The sequence below is a fragment of the Scyliorhinus canicula genome, chromosome 1 (genome assembly GCF_902713615.1).
Source record: "Scyliorhinus canicula chromosome 1, sScyCan1.1, whole genome shotgun sequence".
Lineage (NCBI taxonomy): Eukaryota > Metazoa > Chordata > Chondrichthyes > Carcharhiniformes > Scyliorhinidae > Scyliorhinus > Scyliorhinus canicula.
Genome location: NC_052146.1, coordinates 249,749,800 through 249,769,775, shown reverse-complemented (window position 1 = coordinate 249,769,775; position 19,976 = coordinate 249,749,800). Strand labels below are relative to the sequence as shown.

Sequence of the window (19,976 nt, the reverse complement as noted above, 5' to 3'; positions counted from 1 at the left end):
GAATGAAAGTCACTGTTCTTTCGAATAGCATTCCTGCAGCTCCTTCCATACGGTTAATGTCATAACTTGCTGGGCAAGATGAGGAGATGTCGAAACAAGCTCTGCAGCATACCAATTTTACAAAAGCGTCGTACAATCAGCATAAAGCAACTTATTTACTTATTACAATGAGCATGTTGTGTTTTACCATCAGGTTCCTTGAAAGGCTGCAGGGCATCTAACACAATAAGGCAGGTGACAGACCTCCAGCGATTGGGTGTGTTCCATAAAACATAGGAGCAGAATTAGGCCACTCGGCCCACCGAGTCTGCTACACCATTGGATCATGGCTGATATTTCTCATCCCCATTCTCCTGCCTATTCCCCATAACCCCTGATCCCCTTCTTAATCAAGAACCTATCTATCTCTGTCTTAAAGACACTCAGTGATTTGGCCTCCACGGCCTTCTGCGGCAAAGAGTTCCACAGCTTCGCCATCCTCTGGCTGAAGAAATTCCTCCTCATCTCTGTTTTAAAGGATCGCCCCTTTAGTCTGAGGCTGTGCCCTCGGGTTCTAGTTTCTCCTACTAGTGGAAACATCCTCTCCACGTCCACTCTATCCAGGCCTCTCAGTAATCTGTAATAAGATCCCCCTCCTCATCCTTCTAACCTCCAACTGGTACAGACCCAGAGTCCTCAACCGTTCCTCATACGACAAGCTCTTCATTCCAGGGATCATTCTTGTGAACCTCCTCTGGACCCTTTCCAAGGCCCGCACATCCTTCCTTAGTTACGGGGCCCAAAACTGCTCACAGTACTCCAAATGGGGTCTGACTAGTCAGGGGTTGGAGCTGAAGACCGTAAAGGGAAACATTACTAACCAAGTGTGATGTCGATAATTAAACAGATACGAGGCTGGTATGGAAGTGTGTCCACCCCCCTTCCCCATTCCCCCGCCATGCACCTCCACATCCCACTTCCTGAGTAACAAATGATTACGTTCAATCAAATGTGACATTTTTTTCATGTGAGCAACCATTTTGACCGTCTTGCTAAGTTAATATACTTGTAGTCACTGGTTCATTGGCACTAGAACTGGCAGTCAACCTTCACAATGATCTGACACCATTCAGCTACCCCCTATGAAAATTTGCAGGGGCTTGTAGCCCATCCTCCCATTTCCCATTTTTTAGAAATATTTCTTATTACATTTTTAATGTTTCTCCCATGTCTGTTACTCGGAACGTGGAAAATTGAATGCAGAATGACTGAAGTGAGTGGTTGAAAAAACTGTACACAATTTGACAAAGGATCTATATAGAGTTGTACCAGATTATCAACAACTTTACAACTCAAAAGGATTTTGTAATCATAATTACAGCTATTATTCTGTCAAAATATGACTGAAATTAAGAAATATCAGCTATAAAATTGGCCAAACTAAATGATATGACAATATTTTTATTATTAAATGTATCAAATGCACACTTCGACTATCACAGTGTAGAAAAAAGTTATATTAGAGCACTTCATTAAATTCTCTTTAGTGCTTGTACACACATGCTGAGATTTTGTGATAACATTGCTTTTCCTTCCTAAACTAATGTAACACGCTTGCAATGACAGTCGGCGTAAACGCTACAGACCTGAATAAAAGCTACAAGGTATAAGTGTCACACAGTCTCAAAGTAACAATACCATTAACACGCCTGGCATGCCGGTACATCCACTGGGCATGAACAGCAATTAAAGACAATAAAAGGCATGACGCCTGCGTCAATAGTAAAAAATAATTGTGCAGCCTAATGTTAAGGCAGAGAGCAAGTGTTTTTGCTTTTTCCCCTGTTTGCATGCAATTTAATGCAGCACTTGTCCAGGTTCAACAGTTAATAGTGAAATAGAAGGTATCCATTATGCTGAAAGTGCAAACTCTTCTGACTAATGAACAGTTTTTTTTTTCCCCTCACAAGTTAGTACCATACTAACATAGAGCTATTTCTGTTCTTGGTGCCTCCTGGGAGACAGGCTGTGGCTCCATGATTCATTCCCTTTATGATTTAGTTCTGCAGTGTTCCTTCCTTAATCTGTTGGATAAAAAGATTCTTCTCCTCCTCTGGAGTCGTCCCATTCTGAGCCCGGACTATACATGTAGGCCTGTGTAAGTTCAGCATGTATATCAGCTGCTGTTTCTCATTTTTCAATTCTTCTATTTGTGCTTTCAGCTCCGCGTTCAGAGATTCCAGTTTTTCTGACTCCTAGGGGTAAAGGTATTACATTAAGCAGTTTGTCAATTCCTCTGCTGCAGTCAGTTATGTTTCTTAAAAAAAAACAACTGTACGTTTTGAGTGCAACAAACACAGACCAAAGTAATGCAAAACATATTCCTGACTTTTTATGCTCGTCTCCATTAAACTATTAATTTATATATAACATTACCATTTTACAGAAACCATCATGCTGCTAACACAAAGTTTTGCTATGAGAAAACTTTGATTTTCAGGACTTTAATGTTAATCTCCATTTCAATCATTTTAACTTTCCAGGTAATGTGCCCCCAAAGACCCCCTGAACCATCTAAATACCGAATTGCCATTAAATGGTTCTAATATTGTGTCATTTCAGGGATATGTTGTGCTCATTTGTGCTTAGTTTCTTGATGGATCTGTACGACGTGCGTAGGAACGTTGTTCCCATCGACCACACTGATGGTTCAAACAATTCCACTGATGCCAAAATACGCAGGAGCATGTCACAGCGTACTCTTTCATTGGTGTATTTTGTCAACTTAGAGTACCTACTTATGAATATTGTTAGACATTTCCACAATTCTGACTTTATTTTCTCATTGGTCATGTTAAATATCCAATCCAGCACCACCAGGATTCATCCAACAAGAAGTCAAAGGATCCCGCATCAGGAAGGTGTGTGTGTGGCAGTGGGGGGGGGGGGGCTGAGAGCCATCTCCCCCTTCCAGCGACAATCCTAGGTGTTTGATGGGCTGATGCGCGATCAATGAACACAGAAACGAAGGAGTAGTCCGAATCGAAGGCTTTAATCTATAAGAAGTGTGCCCAGCAGCAGGAGTAAAGAAATGACCTGGCTGCTGGGAAACACGGGTTCTTATACTCCACCTCGTAGGCGGAGCTACCTTCCTATCGACCAATGAGAAGACAACACTTGGGCCAATGGGCAGCGAGCCTTCTCCACCAATAGCAGCTCACACTCCCAGGTACCGTAATACACCTAGTCATACTACCACATGGGCATCATACTGGCAGCAGCCAGGCAGCACGGTGGCACAGTAGTTAGCATTGCTGCCTATGGCGCTGAGGACCCGGGTTCGATCCCAGCCCTGGGTCACTGTCCGTGTGGAGTTTGCACGTTCTCCCTGTGTCTGCATGGGTTTCACCCCCACAAACCAAAGATGTGCAGGATAGGTGGATTGGCCATGCTAAATTGACCCTTAATTGGAAAAAATTATTGGGTACTCTAAATGTATTTATTTTTTTAATACTGGCAGCAGCGACTGTCTCATCGGTGGCGCTCAAAAGCCGGCAGCTCCCAGCAGGGGTGACGTCTGCACAAGAGGTCTCTGATCCTGTGGTGGGGGAAGGTTCACTGCTGCCCAGTTAAGTGTTTGTGTGGCACAAGATATAACAGAGAGGAGGCAATGCAGGGCTCTTGCTGACTCTCAAGCTGGTAACCAACACCACTTCATCCCCATAGGATTTCAGCTAATATGTGAACAAGAAGGAATGATGAACTAAGTAAGAGTAAAGAGTTAAAAAAAGAGAGCATTCCTCAAATATTGGGCGGGATTCTCTGACCCCCCCGCCGGGTGGGAGAATCGCCCGGGGCCGGCATTAATCCTGCCCCCGCCGTGTCCCGAATTCTCCGCCACCCGGGAATCGGCAGGGGCGGGAATCGCGGCGCGCCGTTCGGCGCGCCCCCCTGCGTTTCTCCGGCCCACGATGGCCGAAGTCCCTCCGCTGACAAGCCTTTCCCGCTGACGTAGATTAAACCACCTCTGGTGCCGGTGGGATTGGCGGCGTGGGGGGGGCTCCGGGGACCTGGGGGGGTGCGCGGGGCGATCTGACCCCGGGGGGTGCAACCACGGTGGCCTGGCCCGCAATCGGGGCCCACCGATCAGCGGGCGGGCCTGTGCCGTGGGGGCACTCTTTTTCTTCCCTCCCCTGTGCATGCGCCGGGATGACGTCAGCAGCAGCTGACACCAGCGCATGTGCGGACCCGCCGGCCGGCGAAGGCCTTTCGGCCCCGGCTGGCGTGGCGCCAAAGGCCGTTCGCGCCAGCCGGCGGAGCGGGAACCACTCCGGCACGGGCCTAGCCCCTAAAGGTGCGGAGAATTCCGCACATTTGGGGAGGCATGACGCCGGAGTGGTTCACGGCCATTGGCCCTCAATGGTAGACAGGCAGGACCACGAGGATTTGTTGAAGACTTTTAGAATATTGGTTAAAAAGACAAAAATAAGGAATGAAAAGAGATTCTATGGGTACATTCAGAATAAATAGTGTCAGGGAAGCAAGATTGAGATAGCCACTTCATAAGAGATGTTAATCAGATAATCTGAAAAGTAAATAGTCAAAATTATTTCTAGTATTTATGGAAGGAATCAACGGGCACGATTTAACTAAGGTCCCATCGCGCTGAGAAACACATGGCTATATAACGCGACTTGCATTTGATGAGAGGCCTCAACAGGGAACGTGCGGTTGAGGCCACACATAACCTCATTTTGTACACTGAAGAGCTCTCCTCGTCAGACCTCCTCAGTGTAGCAGGAAATCAGGACTCCATTTTTAAATGGTGTCCTGATCTCCAAGGCACCTGAAGCTACACCCAACCACCGCTCAGCCCCAACACACTGAGAGGGTCCCCAGCCCCACTGCACTTCCCCCAACACCACACAGGGTGCCCCACTCCAATCGCACGCATGCAGAAAATGCTAACTTGGCACCACCAGCGTGGCACCTTGGCAGTGCCATCCTGGCAGTGCCACCCAGGCATCATGGCAGTGCCAGGCTGGCATGCAGAAAATGCTAACTTGGCACCACCAGCGTGGCACCTTGGCAGTGCCATCCTGGCAGTGCCACCCAGGCATCATGGCAGTGCCAGGCTGGCATGCAGGTACCACTGCCAAGGTGCAAGGCTGGCAAGGCCAGGGTGCCCAGGTGGCACCAGCCATGCCAGGGTACATCCCTGCCCAAAGGGCATGCACCTGCGGGCCTCCGATCCCACAGGAAACCTCCATGTGTACCATTCCATCTGTCCCCGTTTGTGGATACCAATTTATTTTTTCAAAAAATATACTTTATTCATAAATTCTCTAATAAACATTACAGAGCATTCCTAATTGTCTTGACTGTACATTTACATCAAGATTACACATTCCTTTGACTTTATTCCATTCAATTGGGGTGACATTACACACATATCCCTCTTTGCGTTACAATTCTTTCTTAAATATTTACATTGTCATGTTTCTTTTATACATTGGAGTGTTGATGACCTAACCCGAGGGGTTTTACACTGTTACCCACCCCTCGGTGTACATTTGTTGGAAGATCTTACACAGTGGTCTTTCCCCATTGCGCCTTGGCGGCAGCTGCCCCAAGTTTGAGTGCGTCCCTCAGAATTTATAGAATTTACAGTGCAGAAGGAGGCCATTTGGCCCATCGAGTCTGCACCGGCTCTTGGAAAGAGCACCCTACCCAAGGTCCACACCTCCACCCTATCCCCATAACCCAGTAACCCCACCTAACATTTAGGGCAATTTTGGACACTAAGGGCAATTTAGCATGGCCAATCCACCTAACCTGCACATCTTTGGACTGTGGGAAGAAACCGGAGCGCCCAGAGGAAACCCACACACACACGGGGAGAATGTGCAGACTCCGCACAGACAGTGACCCAAGCCGGGAATCGAACCTGGGACCCTGGAGCTGTGAAGCAATTGTGCTAACCACAATGCTACAGTGCTGCCCTGGAAGGGACTGGAAGACCCAAGAGTATTTTGCAGAGAGTTTCTCTTGGTTGGTGGATGGGGATTAAGTATCCTTCCTTCCGGAATTGGTTAGGGCAGTGCAGCAGAAGCCATGGCCGAATGAACCACCACGGGCGGTGATCGTCCGCTTTCACAGTTTTAAGAGGAAGGAGTGGGACAATAAGAATCAGCACCTAGATTGGGCTGGGCATACGGTATGTATTTATCAGGATATTGGCACTGAGCTGGTGAAGCAGCAGGTGGCCTTTAATAAAGCAGAGGCGGTGCTGTACCAGAAGTGTGTGCAGTTCGGTGTGATTCATCCAGCGAGACTGAGAGTCACGGTGGACTCGAAGATTGACTACTTTGACACGTCAAAGTAAGCAGAGGCCGGGCAGCACGGTGGCCTAGTGGTTAGCACTACCGCCTCACGGCGCTGAGGTCCCAGGTTCGATCCCGGCTCTGGGTCACTGTCCGTGTGGAGTTTGCACATTCTCCTCGTGTCTGCGTGGGTTTCGCCCCCACAACCCAAAAATGTGCAGAGTAGGTGGATTGGCCACGCTAAATTGCCCCTTAATTGGAAAAAATAATTGGGTAATCTAAATTTATTTTTAAAAATTCAAAAAAAAAGTAAGCAGAGGCCTTCATCAAGCATAAAGGAGTGGGACTGAACTGTAGAGGGCTGGTGGAATTGTGTGTGTGAAAGTCAGGTTAGGTGGGTTTTAAATATTGCAACATATTGTGTTACGCCTTTGATCTTCTTCTTCTTGGAGGTTGGTAGGTCAGCAGGGGGGTTGTGTTGTTGGCCTTTTGTGTCGGTTTTGATTGGGGCCTTGCAGGGGGGACACCTTGCTAGCACTAAGGGGTAGGCTAGTGAGCAGGAGTGGCGTGGGTGGTGTTGGGCTAGTTTGTTGAGGCTATAATATTTGTTTAGGAGGGGGAGAGGATTAGTTGAGATGGCAGGCAGTCTGCCAGCTTGGGGTGGGGAGGAGAGGAGGTGTGGTGGGGGGAGGTGTTGTTTCACCATTTGGTTAGGTACCTCAAGGTACGGAGCTTTGTTAGGAGGATGTTCTTGCAGTTCCCGATGGTACGGTCAGCATCCTTATTGGAGAGGATTCTCTCCTTTCAGATCGGAGGAAGGCAGTACGCCCGGTATGTGTGAACGGATTGTAGGGAAAGAGTTGAGTACCGGGGAGGGTGTAAAGGCTAAATGGGTGGAGGACTTGCGGCCAATACTGGATGAGGTATGGAATAAGGCATTGTGGAGGGTGAAAGCCACGTTGTTGTGTGAAAGACTAAGCCTGATCCAGATAAAGGTAGTATTTCAAGCTCACCTCACTAAGGCTTGGATGTTTTTTTTTCAGGGGGTGGAGATGAAATGAAAAAATGAAATGAAAATCGCTTATGGTCACAAGTAGGCTTCAAATGAAGTTACTGTGAAAAGCCCCTAGTCGCCACATTCCGGCGCCTGTTCGGGGAGGCTGATACGTGAATTGAACCGTGCTGCTGGCCAGCCTTGGTCTGCTTTCAAAGCCAGCTCTTTAGCCCTGTGCTAAACCAGCCCCGATCAGGTGTAAGCCCTGTTCAAGAGGACCCACGCACTACACACACATATTCTAGTCCTGTTCCCAGCTGGTGCGCTTTTGGAGGTCCTTCTGAGCACCAGGTCAATGATCCTAAATATTGAGCTGAAGCCCTGTCCTTTTGGTAGCTATATTTGGAGTTTCGGGTGTGACGGAACTGTGGACGGGTGTGGGGCAGATGCTCTTGCTGTCGCCTCATTGGTGGCATGGAGGCAGATCGTGCTGGCCTGGAGGCTTGCACTGCAGCCAAGTGCTTTGGCATGGCTGGGGACTTAATGGGGTTTCCATACCTCAACAAGGTCAAATACACAGTGAGGGGGGGGGGTCAATTGAAGTGTTCTACTGGAGATGGTAGCCGTTTATGTTATTTTTCAGAGAGTTGGTCACTGTTAGCTCTTAGAGGAGGATAAGGTGGGAGGGGGGGAGTATATAGAACATACAATGTATAAGGAGGCCGTTCGACCCATTGAGTCTGCACCGACCCACTTAAGCCCTCACTTCCACCCTGTCCCCTTAACCCGATAACCCCTTTAACCTTTTTTGGTCATTAAAGGCAATTTATCATGGCCAATCCACCTAACCTGCACGTCTTTGGGATGTGGGAGGAAACCGGAGCACCCGGAGGAAACCCATGCAGACACGGGGAGAACGTGCAGACTCCACACAGACAGTGACCCAGCGGGGAGTCGAACCTGGGACCCTGGCGCTGTGAAGCCACATTTGCTACCGTGCTGCCCTTAGGAGGTGGGTCTTGTTTCTTAGATTGAAGGGATATTGGTGGAGCTTTTGGTGTTTCAGTTTGGTTAAGGGTTATTGTTTGTACTTCTTGTAATTTTGTATAAAATGCTAAAACTTTAATTTAAAAATTATTTAAAAAGACATTGTCCATGTAAATGAACTTATTTAATTTAGCAGAAACAGACACAATGTGTGTACATGTTCTTTCTGTCTGCAAAGAACAGGGCCCTGTATATTAATATATGCAGCTTCCAGTATAGCAAATGCATGACACAACAAGCCCGACTGACATTCTTTGGTAAATAATCCGCAGTGTGCAAAGAATTACGCCAATAGACAGTTTAAGAGTTTACTTTTGAGTGACTAAGATAAAGTGCGTCCTCAGACAGGGTCTCAATTGAATATTTAGACTCTACATCAATACCTGTAATTTCTAAAATGGTCTTTCGCCTTTTTAATTTCTGTTTCAGTTTCATTTTCCTCAAAGGATCACCCACAAGTAACTAAGTATTTAATTTTTACATATTCCTTCCGTTCTACCTCAGTCAGTTGTAACCTGTGACAACAGTGCGAAGTTCAATGCCAAATAGTCTGCATACTGTGGCTGATGCTGAAAGACTGAGAGCGTGGGAACAAGGTCAATCTACTGTGAGGAATAACGCTTCTCCAACCTAAGGATCAGTTTTCAGGCTTCACCCACCCTTACAGACACGACAAACAATGAAACTAGCTGACCAAACATTACTATTGTTTTGGAAACTTAAAAGTGCAAAGAGCTGGAAACAATTTTGACTGTCAGTGGCCATGTAGGTAATACAAGACCATTTCTGCAAACTCAGAGCAATGCAGCTTCCATAAGCGTCCATCCCTCAGGCCAAAGAGATTGTGACACATGAACTTACTTTCTGTAATATGTCTGTCCTTTCCTTCTTCTTATTTCGACATTTAGCCGCTGCTATTTTATTTCTTTCCCTCCTTCGTCTTCTCCTCTCATCTTCCTGTGGTGTCACCTGTAAGAATGACTATCTAAACTCACTTTCTTAGAATTGTAAGATGGCAGCAGTGCCTCAAAATCTAAAATAAGATTATCATTAGTTTTAGGTCACAATTTAATTTGTACTGTTGTAATGTTCTGGGTTCCGTGTTCACGTTAAGGTATAATTTTAGTATTCCCAGGATATACATATGTGTAACTCACCTTTTTTTCTATTGATTCGTTTGAACTCTCAGTTCCTATTAAATATTCCATGGTTGAGATGCCATTTGATATCCGTTTGCTTTGAATGGCAAATCGCAGCTCTTCTTTGACCAAAGGGGTAATGTTTGTAAATTCATCAAATACCAAAGACATTGAGGGTGATATACATGGAACGACTGCTGCTGTACTGACATCTGATGCAGATGCTTGTCCTATGTGTTGGAGCATCATGGTATTGGCTGTTGAGAACAATGAACATTAAATTATTTCAGGTAATTGTAATAAAATTATGGTTTCAGATAACTGTTTCTCACTTCTCTTCTTAGATTATGGTGCCATCCCCCCCCCCCCCCCCCCCCCCCCCCCCCATGGCAATACGTTCACCAGCCGCCTGTCAATTTGTATCTGGGGACATAATATTCATCCCATATATTTCTGGTAGGAACCTCATTCACCCAAGAGCATGTTGGGGAAATCAATGACTTGCCATCCATTAAAATGAACTCAGTTGGGTCGTCTCCAGACTTGTACATTCATTGAGTGAGGCTGCCCACCATAGTCATGAATTGTCCCTATAAACATTTAATCCATATTCATATTAATTTGGATATACAAAAATTAAATCCATATTCCTAATAATTTAAATATATATTTTAAAATGTTGAAAAAAACATATTTTAGTGTTTGGATGTATTTATCTGCCAATCAGGCAATAATGTTAAAAGAAAATCAGCCCTGGGCTGCTTTTTAAAAATAATATTCTTAGCTTCTATAACTCAGTAAAACAGCCATGATCAAGGGTGAGCCTAAACTGCGAAGGTTACATGTAAGTAAGTCAGAAATAATTAGCCATTGTCGACAAGGGCCATAGGCATCTCCCTCCATTAGAGAGAGGCAATTGGTTATATATAGTTTGATGGGCAGCGCTCCACAACATGGATGAGGAGGCAGGTCACCATATATGATTGTGTAACCTTGCTGCACCTCATTCACTGCAATAGCCGAAATCAGCTAACACAATACCAACAGAGAACCAACCTTGGTATCTACGATACAATAATCTCAGACAGCAGGCTGACACTGAAACTAGTCCAAAAATGGGAAAAAGGGTATGAAATGATTTTCATATTGTCAACTGGCCCTATACTGTTGTCTTTCCCACTCACTTTGGGCCCTTTTCAAAAGCTTTTGCGCATCTTGACTGAATTCAAACTCAGCTTCTGGCGATGAAACAATGGCAGTGTTCTAATCCTTGCATCGAGCAGTTCTTCCATAGAGTCTGCTCTGATAGTGAAACATGTGCAACACTCTGCATTGTAAAGCCCTGCGTAAACATTGACAGTTGGCTACCCTTTATTCGCTAGTGAGAGAGCGTCCTTCTCCTTCAGGTGCTGGAACTGAAGAATTAATCTGGAATTGGCACTATGTAAAACTACCCAGAATCAATTGAAGGCTAATTTGAAGAATGTATATATCCAAGCAGCAGGGAGATGTCAATGAACAGATACAACGTCACACCACAATGCTTTTACAAAGATCTAATATAGCTATGAGATTAGAAGACAGCTGTGCCTTTGCTGCTCAGCATAAACGTTTGCTCAATGTAGCCCTGTCATCACCTCCATGATCAATTATTTATTACTATTACATAAGCAACTAGGAATGCTTTAGGTCAGATCTCAGGGTTCCATTCTGTACATAGCACTTCCGCCTCCATTCCTAACAGTTGCCACCATTAGGAACATGTTTTTTAGAAGTTACGGTAATATGGTGAAAGATATATATGGGTTTGAATACGCTATATTTAAGTCTCAGCTATCCCCATATCTGAAGCTCTTGACTAAAGAATTGGGGAAATTAAGCAAATGTCATCCTTCGCATGCCCTTGTGTGTTTGCTTGCTACTTAAAACAAAATAGCAGTTCACTCAGTTACATACTACATACATTCATAAATACGGAACTGTACAACCAAAAATGTTACCACAATAATTTGCCGGGACTTCAGAAAAAGGAGAGCTGGAGCAAATTCCCTGGAAGGAGTGTATTTTGTTTTAATCGTTCAGGGGATATTCACACCATTGGCAATTTATTGCCCATCCCTAATTGCCCTCAAGAAGGTGGCGGTGATCTTCCTTCTTGAACCACTGGAGTCCATAGGGTATAGGCACACCAACTCATTCCCTTCACAAATACATCTCTTTCTTGCTCCCTTCTGAGAAACCATCCTCCTCTCAAACGAAAGCTTTTGCACAATCACCATTTCTCTCTTGCTTCACTTTATATTCCCTATCCTTTTTCCCTATTCAATAGCACCTCAGCCTGTGTGCATCTTGTCCCTTCATCTCAGCATGTACATATCAGTACAAACTCCACATACCTACTTTCTTCTTTTCACTAACGCTCACTTTCCTTTCTGTGTGATAATAATCATGAGTGGAGGACCAGCCAACCTCATGAAATGAAATGAAAATCGCTTATTGTCACGAGTAGGCTTCAATGAAGTTACTGTGACAAGCCCCTAGTCGCCACATTCCGGCGCCTGTTCGGGGAGGCTGGTACGGGAATCGAACCGTGCTGCTGGCCTGCTTGGTCTGCTTTAAAAGCCAGCGATTTAGCCCAGTGAGCTAAACCAGCCCCTTGATTGAGAGTGAGTTAGAGTTGCAAACCATTAACTTTTCTTGGCCTTCCCAAGCTGTGGCATTTTGAGGTTGGGGTCTTCAGTGGGTCCTTAGGAGTAGTATGGTAGCACAGTGGTTAGCACTGTTGCTTCATAGCACCACAGTCCCAGGTTTGATTCCTGGCTTCGGTCACTGTCTGTGCGGAGTCTGCACGTTCTCCCCATGTCTGCGTGGGTTTCCTCCGGGTGCTCCAGTTTCCTCCCACAAAGCCCGAAAGACGTGCGGTTAGGTAATTTGCACATTCTGAATTCTCCCTCTGTGTACCCGAACAGGTGCCAGAATGTGGCGACTAGGGGCTTTTCACAGTAGCTTCATTGTTGTGTTAATGTAAGCCTACTTGTGAAAATAAAGATTATTATTATTATTATTATTATTGACATCGGCCTCTTGCTATCTGAGTTCCCACTCTTGCCCCTGACTGGGTAGTGGTTCCTCCAGGCTGCTGTCAGGAGTCAAATCCTGAATATAAAATGATTTACTTTCGATGATCAGGGAGTTAAAATCCCTCCCAGCTTCAGTTTATGGGTTTCTCACCCATCCTGGCCCCAATTCCAGTCAGAGTTAAAAAATCAAGGCTGTAGAAGTGGAATTATTTTTTAAATTATGACTTAAATAATGTCTTGTTTTCAGAGATACATAACTCTTGACACAGCTTCCTTGGAGGTTCACCTAATCAGCCGTCACATCAGAAGTTCGACAAAATCTCCAATTTTTTGTTTGTGGAGTTTCTGCCAATGTGCTACACACAACCAGCTAATCTGGAGAACTCCAAAGAGATTCTCAGATTTGTATATAATGTCCGCCTGGGTTTAGGAGCAGTACACTCAGAATCAAAGGTTGTGCGTCTGGCTAGCCCCGCTTGAGAGTCTTGAGCACATAATCCAGGCTGACATTCGAGTGCAGTGCTGCAAGAGTGCTGAGCTGTTAGAGGTGCCGTCTTTCAGCTGAGGGTTAAGTCAACAGATCCCAATGACATAAAGGAAACTTGATTTGAATGTATTCATCAGGGACCTGCCCATTTCTGCCAGATGCACACTGCACGGTAGCATGGTGGTTAGCATAAATGCTTCACAGCTCCAGGGTCCCAGGTTCGATTCCCGGCTGGGTCACTGTCTGTGCGGAGTCTGCACGTCCTCCCCGTGTGTGCGTGGGTTTCCTCCGGGTGCTCCGGTTTCCTCCCACAGTCCAAAGATGTGCGGGTTAGGTAGATTGGCCATGCTAAATTGCCCGTAGTGTCCTAAAAAGTAAGGTTAAGGGAGGAGGGGGGGGGGGGGTTGTTGGGTTACGGGTATAGGGTGGATACGTGGGTTTGAGTAGGGTGATCATTGCTCGGCACAACATCGAGGGCCGAAGGGCCTGTTCTGTGCTGTACTGTTCTATGTTCTATGTTCTATGACCTCAGTCTGCAGTATTAATAAATTCACAATCAGTTAGCTCCTGACAATCAGTTAGCTCCTAAGTTGATTTCTGCAATTTTAACTGGAAGGAAATAAATCATGGCCTCAAAATGTTAATTTTGCACGAGCATGGTATTTGTTGTCAGGACCACAGAACAGAACAAAGGTCAGATCAGCATCACATTTTACGCTGGTGCATTTGCACCTTCTGACACTGGCACCAGCAGCAGGGATGCAGAGACTCGCAGAATTGAGAGACCATGGGGAGAGTGTGCTTCCAGCACAAAGTTCTGTCTGCAATGCATTCACTTACATGGTTTTTAATTGAGCTGTCAACACTAACATTGCTGAACGCCCCCACCCCTGATAATGCTCACTCCCTCCTCACCCTGACGTTGTTCAGCCCTTCCACCCAGACCACATTCGACCCCTCCCCACCCCTGATAACATTCATCCCCTCCCCCACCCCTGACCATGCTCAACCCCTCCTCCACCTCTGATAATGTTCACCCCCACCTGCAGACATTCACCCCCTCCCCACCCACCCGTGGCAATATTCACCTCCTCCCCCCCACCCCTGACCACGCTCACCCCCCCACCCCTGACCACGTTCACCCCTCACCCCTGATAATGTTCACCCCCTCCCCCCACCTCTGACCACGTTCACCCCCCACCCCTCACCCCAGACAATGTTCCCCTCCCCCACCCCTTACCACATTCAACCCCTCACCCTACCCCTGATAATGTTCACCCCCACCTGCCCACCCCTGACAATGTTCTTCCCCACGCCAGACCATGTTCAACCCCTTCCCCCACCCCTGACAATGCTCACCCCCTCCCCCCGCCCCTCCCCCTCCTGACAGCGCTCACCCCCTCCCTCAGGGATGAGTACTTCCAGGGAGGGGAGAGAACATTACTATCTGTTCTGGAGTGCTTTGAGGCTCCAGTTGATTTACTTAGAGTTTCGCTGGCTTTTTACCTGCTCTAAAAAAAAGTAAATAAATCGGTGTAAAACCCAGAGTGTGTCTGGTGCAAACAGCCCTGTGTGGTTCTGGCCAGCTAATCCCACTGTCGCTGGATTCACAGAGCAGTCGCGACGGGGTAAAGCCAGCATTGGGAAATGTAAAGTTCCCGCGTAAGTCCGGCAGATGTGCCCACCTCGGGACTTCCTTGCGGTCCAGAGGCGCAACAGAGACATAAATCGAGTTGGAGACCTCTCCCCATATTGGAAAATTTGGGCAAACCTTTTTAAAATAAATCCTTGTATTGACTTTTACATTTGTACACTATACAGGAGAGGATTGAAACGGTTCTTTACAATTTACATCATTTTAAACGTTTTATTCCAAACGCCCACTTCTCTTTAAGAGGTGAAGTATCATCCTGTAAAGCCGCAGGCAGGGGACAGGTCTATAGATAGATCCGTGCATTATATAAGAGATTGCTAACGTGACACGTCACTGACTGTAACAGTTTATCCAACCCGGAAAGCAAAGAGAAAACAAAGAAAACACTGCAATCCTTCACACTGTGCCCAGATATTAATCAGCTGTGGTACAAATGTCTCAATACACATCGGGGAAGACCTAATTATACCACAACAATTGATCTTCAAACAATCTAGATACATTTACTGGAAGAATCAATTTGCAAACACAGCTATTAGGTTTACCCGCAAGCATTCACAAAGCAATAAATCAACAGCTGCAGGTGTTGCAACGCTCTGCAAAATCCAACAACAGGAAGGTGACAATCTTTAGTCTGCAAGTGTGAGTGACAGTTAATTACGATGTCGGCCAGTAAATTGGTGTGAAATCAACAGCTATTCATTTATATGACTGCCGCCTCATATTGCACTTGGCATTCAGAAACAAGATGGATAGAAATGAGCCCAACCAGCAGTCTATATCACCCCACTGAATAAAATACAACAACTCAACATGTTTTTCAACAGAAGGCCTTGTTGCAAATTGTAACACTCCCGAAAGCTGAATTATTAAATAATCTGGAGCTAATACCATATTGTTTAATCTGATCACAGTAGGAAGTCTTACAACACCAGGTTAAAGTCCAACAGGTTTGTTTCAAACACGAGCTTTCGGAGCACTGCTCCTTCCTCAGGTGAATGGAGAGGTATGTTCCAGAAACATTTATATAGACAAAGTCAGATATGCCAGACAATGCTTGGAATGCGAGCATTTGCGGGTAATCAAATCATTACAGATCCAGAGATAGGGGGTGATCCCAGGTTAAAGAGGTGTGAATTGTCTCAAGCCGGGACAGTTGGTAGGATTTTGCAAGCCCAGGCCAGATGGTGGGGGGTGGATGTAATGCGACATGAATCCAAGATCCCGGTTGAGGCCGCACTCATGCGTGCGGAACTTAGTTATAAGTTTTTGTTCGGCAATTTTGCGTTGTCACGTGTCCTGAAGACCGCCTTGGAGAACGCTTACCCGGAGATCAGAGGCTGAATGCCCTTGACTGCTGAAGTGTTCCCCGACTGGAAGGGAACATTCCTGCCTGGTGATTGTCGCACGATGCCCATTCATTCGTTGTCGCAGTGTCTGCATGGTCTCGCCAATGTACCACGCTTCAGGACATCCTTTCCTGCAGCGTATGAGGTAGACTACATTGGTCGAGTCACACGAGAATGTGCCGCGTACCTGATGGGTGGTGTTTCCACGTGCAATGGTGGTATCCATGTCGATGATCAGGCATGTCTTGCAGAGATTGCCCTGGCAGGGTTGTGTGGTGTCGTGGTCGCTGTTCTGAAGGCTAGGTAATTTGCTTCAAACAATGGTTTGTTTGAGGTTGCGCGGTTGTTTGAAGGCAAGTAGTGGGGGTGTGGGGATGACCTTGGCAAGATGTTCATCTTCATTGATGATGTGTTGAAGACTGCGAAGAAGATGTCGTAGTTTCTCCGCCCGTTTTTCCTGGTGGCTCCATTTAATCTGATGGCATAGGCTGATGCCTGTGATCAGACTTTAGCACGCAAATGTGAAACCTGTCTGATGGACAGAGCTTCTGGCCATTCCAAATGGTGGACACTACCTTCATACAGAATCACAGTAAAAACAGTGAACTGTCAAATCTGCAGACTTTCCACTCATTATTTATTTTAAGAATTTGTGTCAACTGCACTGCTGTGGCTATTGGCAAACTACAGACTTAAACATAGCTGTTACGGGCAGCACGGTGGCACAGTGGTTAGCATTGCTGCCTACGGCGCTGAGGACCCGGGTTCGAATCCCGGCCCTGGGTCACTGTCCGTGTGGAGTTTGCACATTCGCCCCGTGTCTGCATGGGTTTCGCCCCCACAACCCAAAGATGTGCAGGTTAGGTGAGTTGGCCACGCTAAATTGCCCCTTAATTGGAAAAAATTATTGGGTACTCTAAATTTATATTTAAAAAAACATAGCTGTTACTGTGGTGTCTACCACAAATCATGTGCATTAGCAATGCATCTGATGGAAACATTACACTAGTCCCCATTGAAAGTCCCACAGGAATTACACCTGGACCAAGAGAACTGTTCCAGTCACATTCACAGAGGCAACAAAGCTGTCTTGCCATCATTGGCGACATACAAGTTCTCAATTGTTGTCAATTTTGATGGTAAAATAATGGCTACTAAAAACAACAGCTGCATAAAGCTAAACTAGATTTATTTTAACACGCAGAAGAAGAAAGAGCAAAGGGACAAATCACAGGCTCCAAATTCGAACATAATCACATCCAGGTGAAATAGACAGCAGGCAAGACACAGCAGGCAGTCCAAGCAAGCAACGGTTAAATGGAACCACCTTGTTTGTTCGGGGCTTCCTATTGAAATGTACAGACCTTTGCAGGGTGAATTACATGCCACTGTGAAATTCCTCCCTGGAACTGGGATCATTGGCATGGGTAGTAGATTGGGTATTAAAGGGGGGTACTTATGATAATTATGGTCAAGAGCCATATGGAGATGTTGCCATTGAACTGGGGTGGGCACAGTAAAAAGTCGTTCAACACCAGGCTAAAGTCCAACAGGTTTATTTGGAATCACTAGCTTTTGGAGTGTAGCTCCTTCATCAGGTGAATGATGATTTATGTGGGGATGAATGATACAATGGAAAAAGGTCCAAGCTTATGAAACACAGGCATAGAAAGAAGATGCATAACTTTATTCTGGTCATGGTTTCAGATCCATACTGGCCATGTAGGGCACTATCAAATGGAATAATTATGAAATTCAGAACCTTATTACAAAGCAGGACAAAGAATAAGAAGATTCTGTCATTGGGAAAGAAGTCAATTTGTTGGAAGACTGAAACTTTTCAGCAAGGATGGGATTGATCTGGGCAAGCTAACTGGAACTTTTAACTGCTAATCATAGAATTTACAGTGCAGAAGGAGGCAGTTCGGCCCATCAAGTCTGCACCGGCCTTTGGAAAGGGCACCCCACCCACGCCCACACTTCCAACCTATTCCCGTAGCCCAGTCTAACCATTTTGGATACTAAGGGCAATTTAGCATGGCCAATCCACCTAACCTGCAAATCTTTGGACTGTGGGAGGAAACCGGAGCCCCCAGAGGAAACCCACGCAGATGAGGGGAGAACGTGCAGACTCTGCACAGACAGTGATCCAAGCCGGGAATCGAACCTGGGACCCTGGGGCTGTGAAGCAACTGTGCTAACCACTGTGCTACCATGCCACTCGTATGCCAAGGAAACACTCAGCAAGTCTTTAAGATCATCAGACTGGGCATTGGTGTAATATAGAAGAGCAGTGTGATTCTAAACAAAGACAGCATAATATAAAATAATGTAGGTGTTAGCTCATCTGTCCTGTGGACCCACCAGGAAAGAATGGAATTAAGGGACATCATCACACCAGCTCATAAGGATACTTTATTAAATAACTCTATACACGTTTTAAAGAAATAAATTGCCAGAAGATAGCATATTGAAAAAAGAGCTGACAACCCTCACCAAATTTGGCTGGGCCCACATTTCACATATCTCAATGCATGCTGTTTAGAAAGAAATATAGGTAAAAGTTGAATGGTCGTCGTTGTTATGAATGGAATAAATAATGGAACACGATGATATTCCAAGTGGAAAGAATACTGTGGACGCGTTCAAGTGGCTATTTTAAATGTTAAAAGTAGAAAGTAGCCGGGAAGCCTTCAGCTGAAATGTCCGTTTAGCGCACGTTCCAGCCAAGACTTGGTAAAGGAGTTGAAGTCAGCACTGGGAACAGCCAACCTGAGCTTCAGCAAGCAGCTGATTATCACAAGAAATACCCTCCAAGCACTGATTAAAGGTCATTGTGTAATGACTAGTGATTCAGCTAACAACATTCTCTCTTGGCGTCAACAAGACACTGATGTTAATTTCAAGCGCGGTTTCAATGGATACTCGCTATCTCATGGTCATTACTATTGGAGCTGTGAGGAGGACCCTCTGAAACACACCAGGAGATTATTTTGGGTCGCTTCGGATATGTAACATTTCTCACCAAAGCAAGTCTGACGGCGGGACTAGGAGGTTGCTGGATCAACCGGCTAACGAGTCCTCGCCTCTGGCCAACCTTGCCACCTTGGAGGTGTGTTGAAAGTGGCTAGATTCCCCTCCCAGCAGTGGCCAGAGTCCATTTCCGGGTGTGAGTGGTCAGATTGGGGAAGCTGCTGGCCCACTGAGAATAAACCAGGAGCCTGGAGGTCCTGGAGGTCCCCCCCCCCCCCCCCGGTGGCTCACTGGGTGTCCCTTTCCGCCGATACTGCCCCCCCCCCCCCCCCCCCCACACACACACACACACTTACTGCAGCCGCTGGACATTCTGTGGAGAGTCTCCCATCCAAAACGATGGCATGGCAGCTGTGACCACAAATATTTTTTTTTCTGGAACTCGGAATGGATCAATTTCCGTAAAGTTTTAAGTAGAACTTCCCATCCCCTGCCCCCACATTTTTGTGTGTTTGCCCTTACCATGCTGCTAGTAAAACTGGTCCTCCCCCCCCCCCTCCCCTTTTGCAGGAAAATACATGTTTTAAACCATCTTAAAACAGTTTTCACAGTCAACTGGCATGATTCATTCTTTTTCCTGCTGCAGACATTGGCATTGTATTGAGCTGGGCTACATGAGTCAGACTGTTCATTCTTTGAACATTATTAACCTTTTCTTTGCTGTCACGAGTTGGCTGGAGACATTAAGTTTTAGAACGCTGATTAGAGTATACTGAATCATTTTTCCGGCCTCCCTATTAGAAAACGGACGTAGAAACACTGGAGAAAGTGCAAAAAAGACATTTACATCGGTGACACCAGAACGGAGAGGACACAGCTATTAGGAAAGACTGAATTGGCCGGCCTCATGTCTCTTCACTGCTGGGTCTCTAAAATTCTGATAGGATTCGG

General features: G+C 46.0%; 1 protein-coding gene across 3 annotated transcripts in view; it reads right to left on the bottom strand.

Annotated features, from left to right (window-relative positions):
• Positions 1 to 1,420: 1,420 nt before the first annotated feature.
• Positions 1,421 to 19,976, bottom strand: part of atf3 (activating transcription factor 3) — a 31,627-nt gene continuing 13,071 nt past the window's right edge. For 2 of the 3 annotated variants that reach the window (XM_038811101.1, XM_038811110.1), the window contains 3 exons: positions 9,501 to 9,739; positions 9,205 to 9,312; positions 1,421 to 2,234 (listed from right to left, as the gene is read on the bottom strand). In XM_038811101.1, coding sequence (XP_038667029.1) covers positions 2,037 to 2,234; positions 9,205 to 9,312; positions 9,501 to 9,739 — 545 coding nt within the window. In that variant the 3' untranslated portion in view covers positions 1,421 to 2,036. The remainder of the gene's footprint in view (positions 2,235 to 9,204; positions 9,313 to 9,500; positions 9,740 to 19,976) is intronic. The other variant, XM_038811120.1, reaches the window with a different exon arrangement.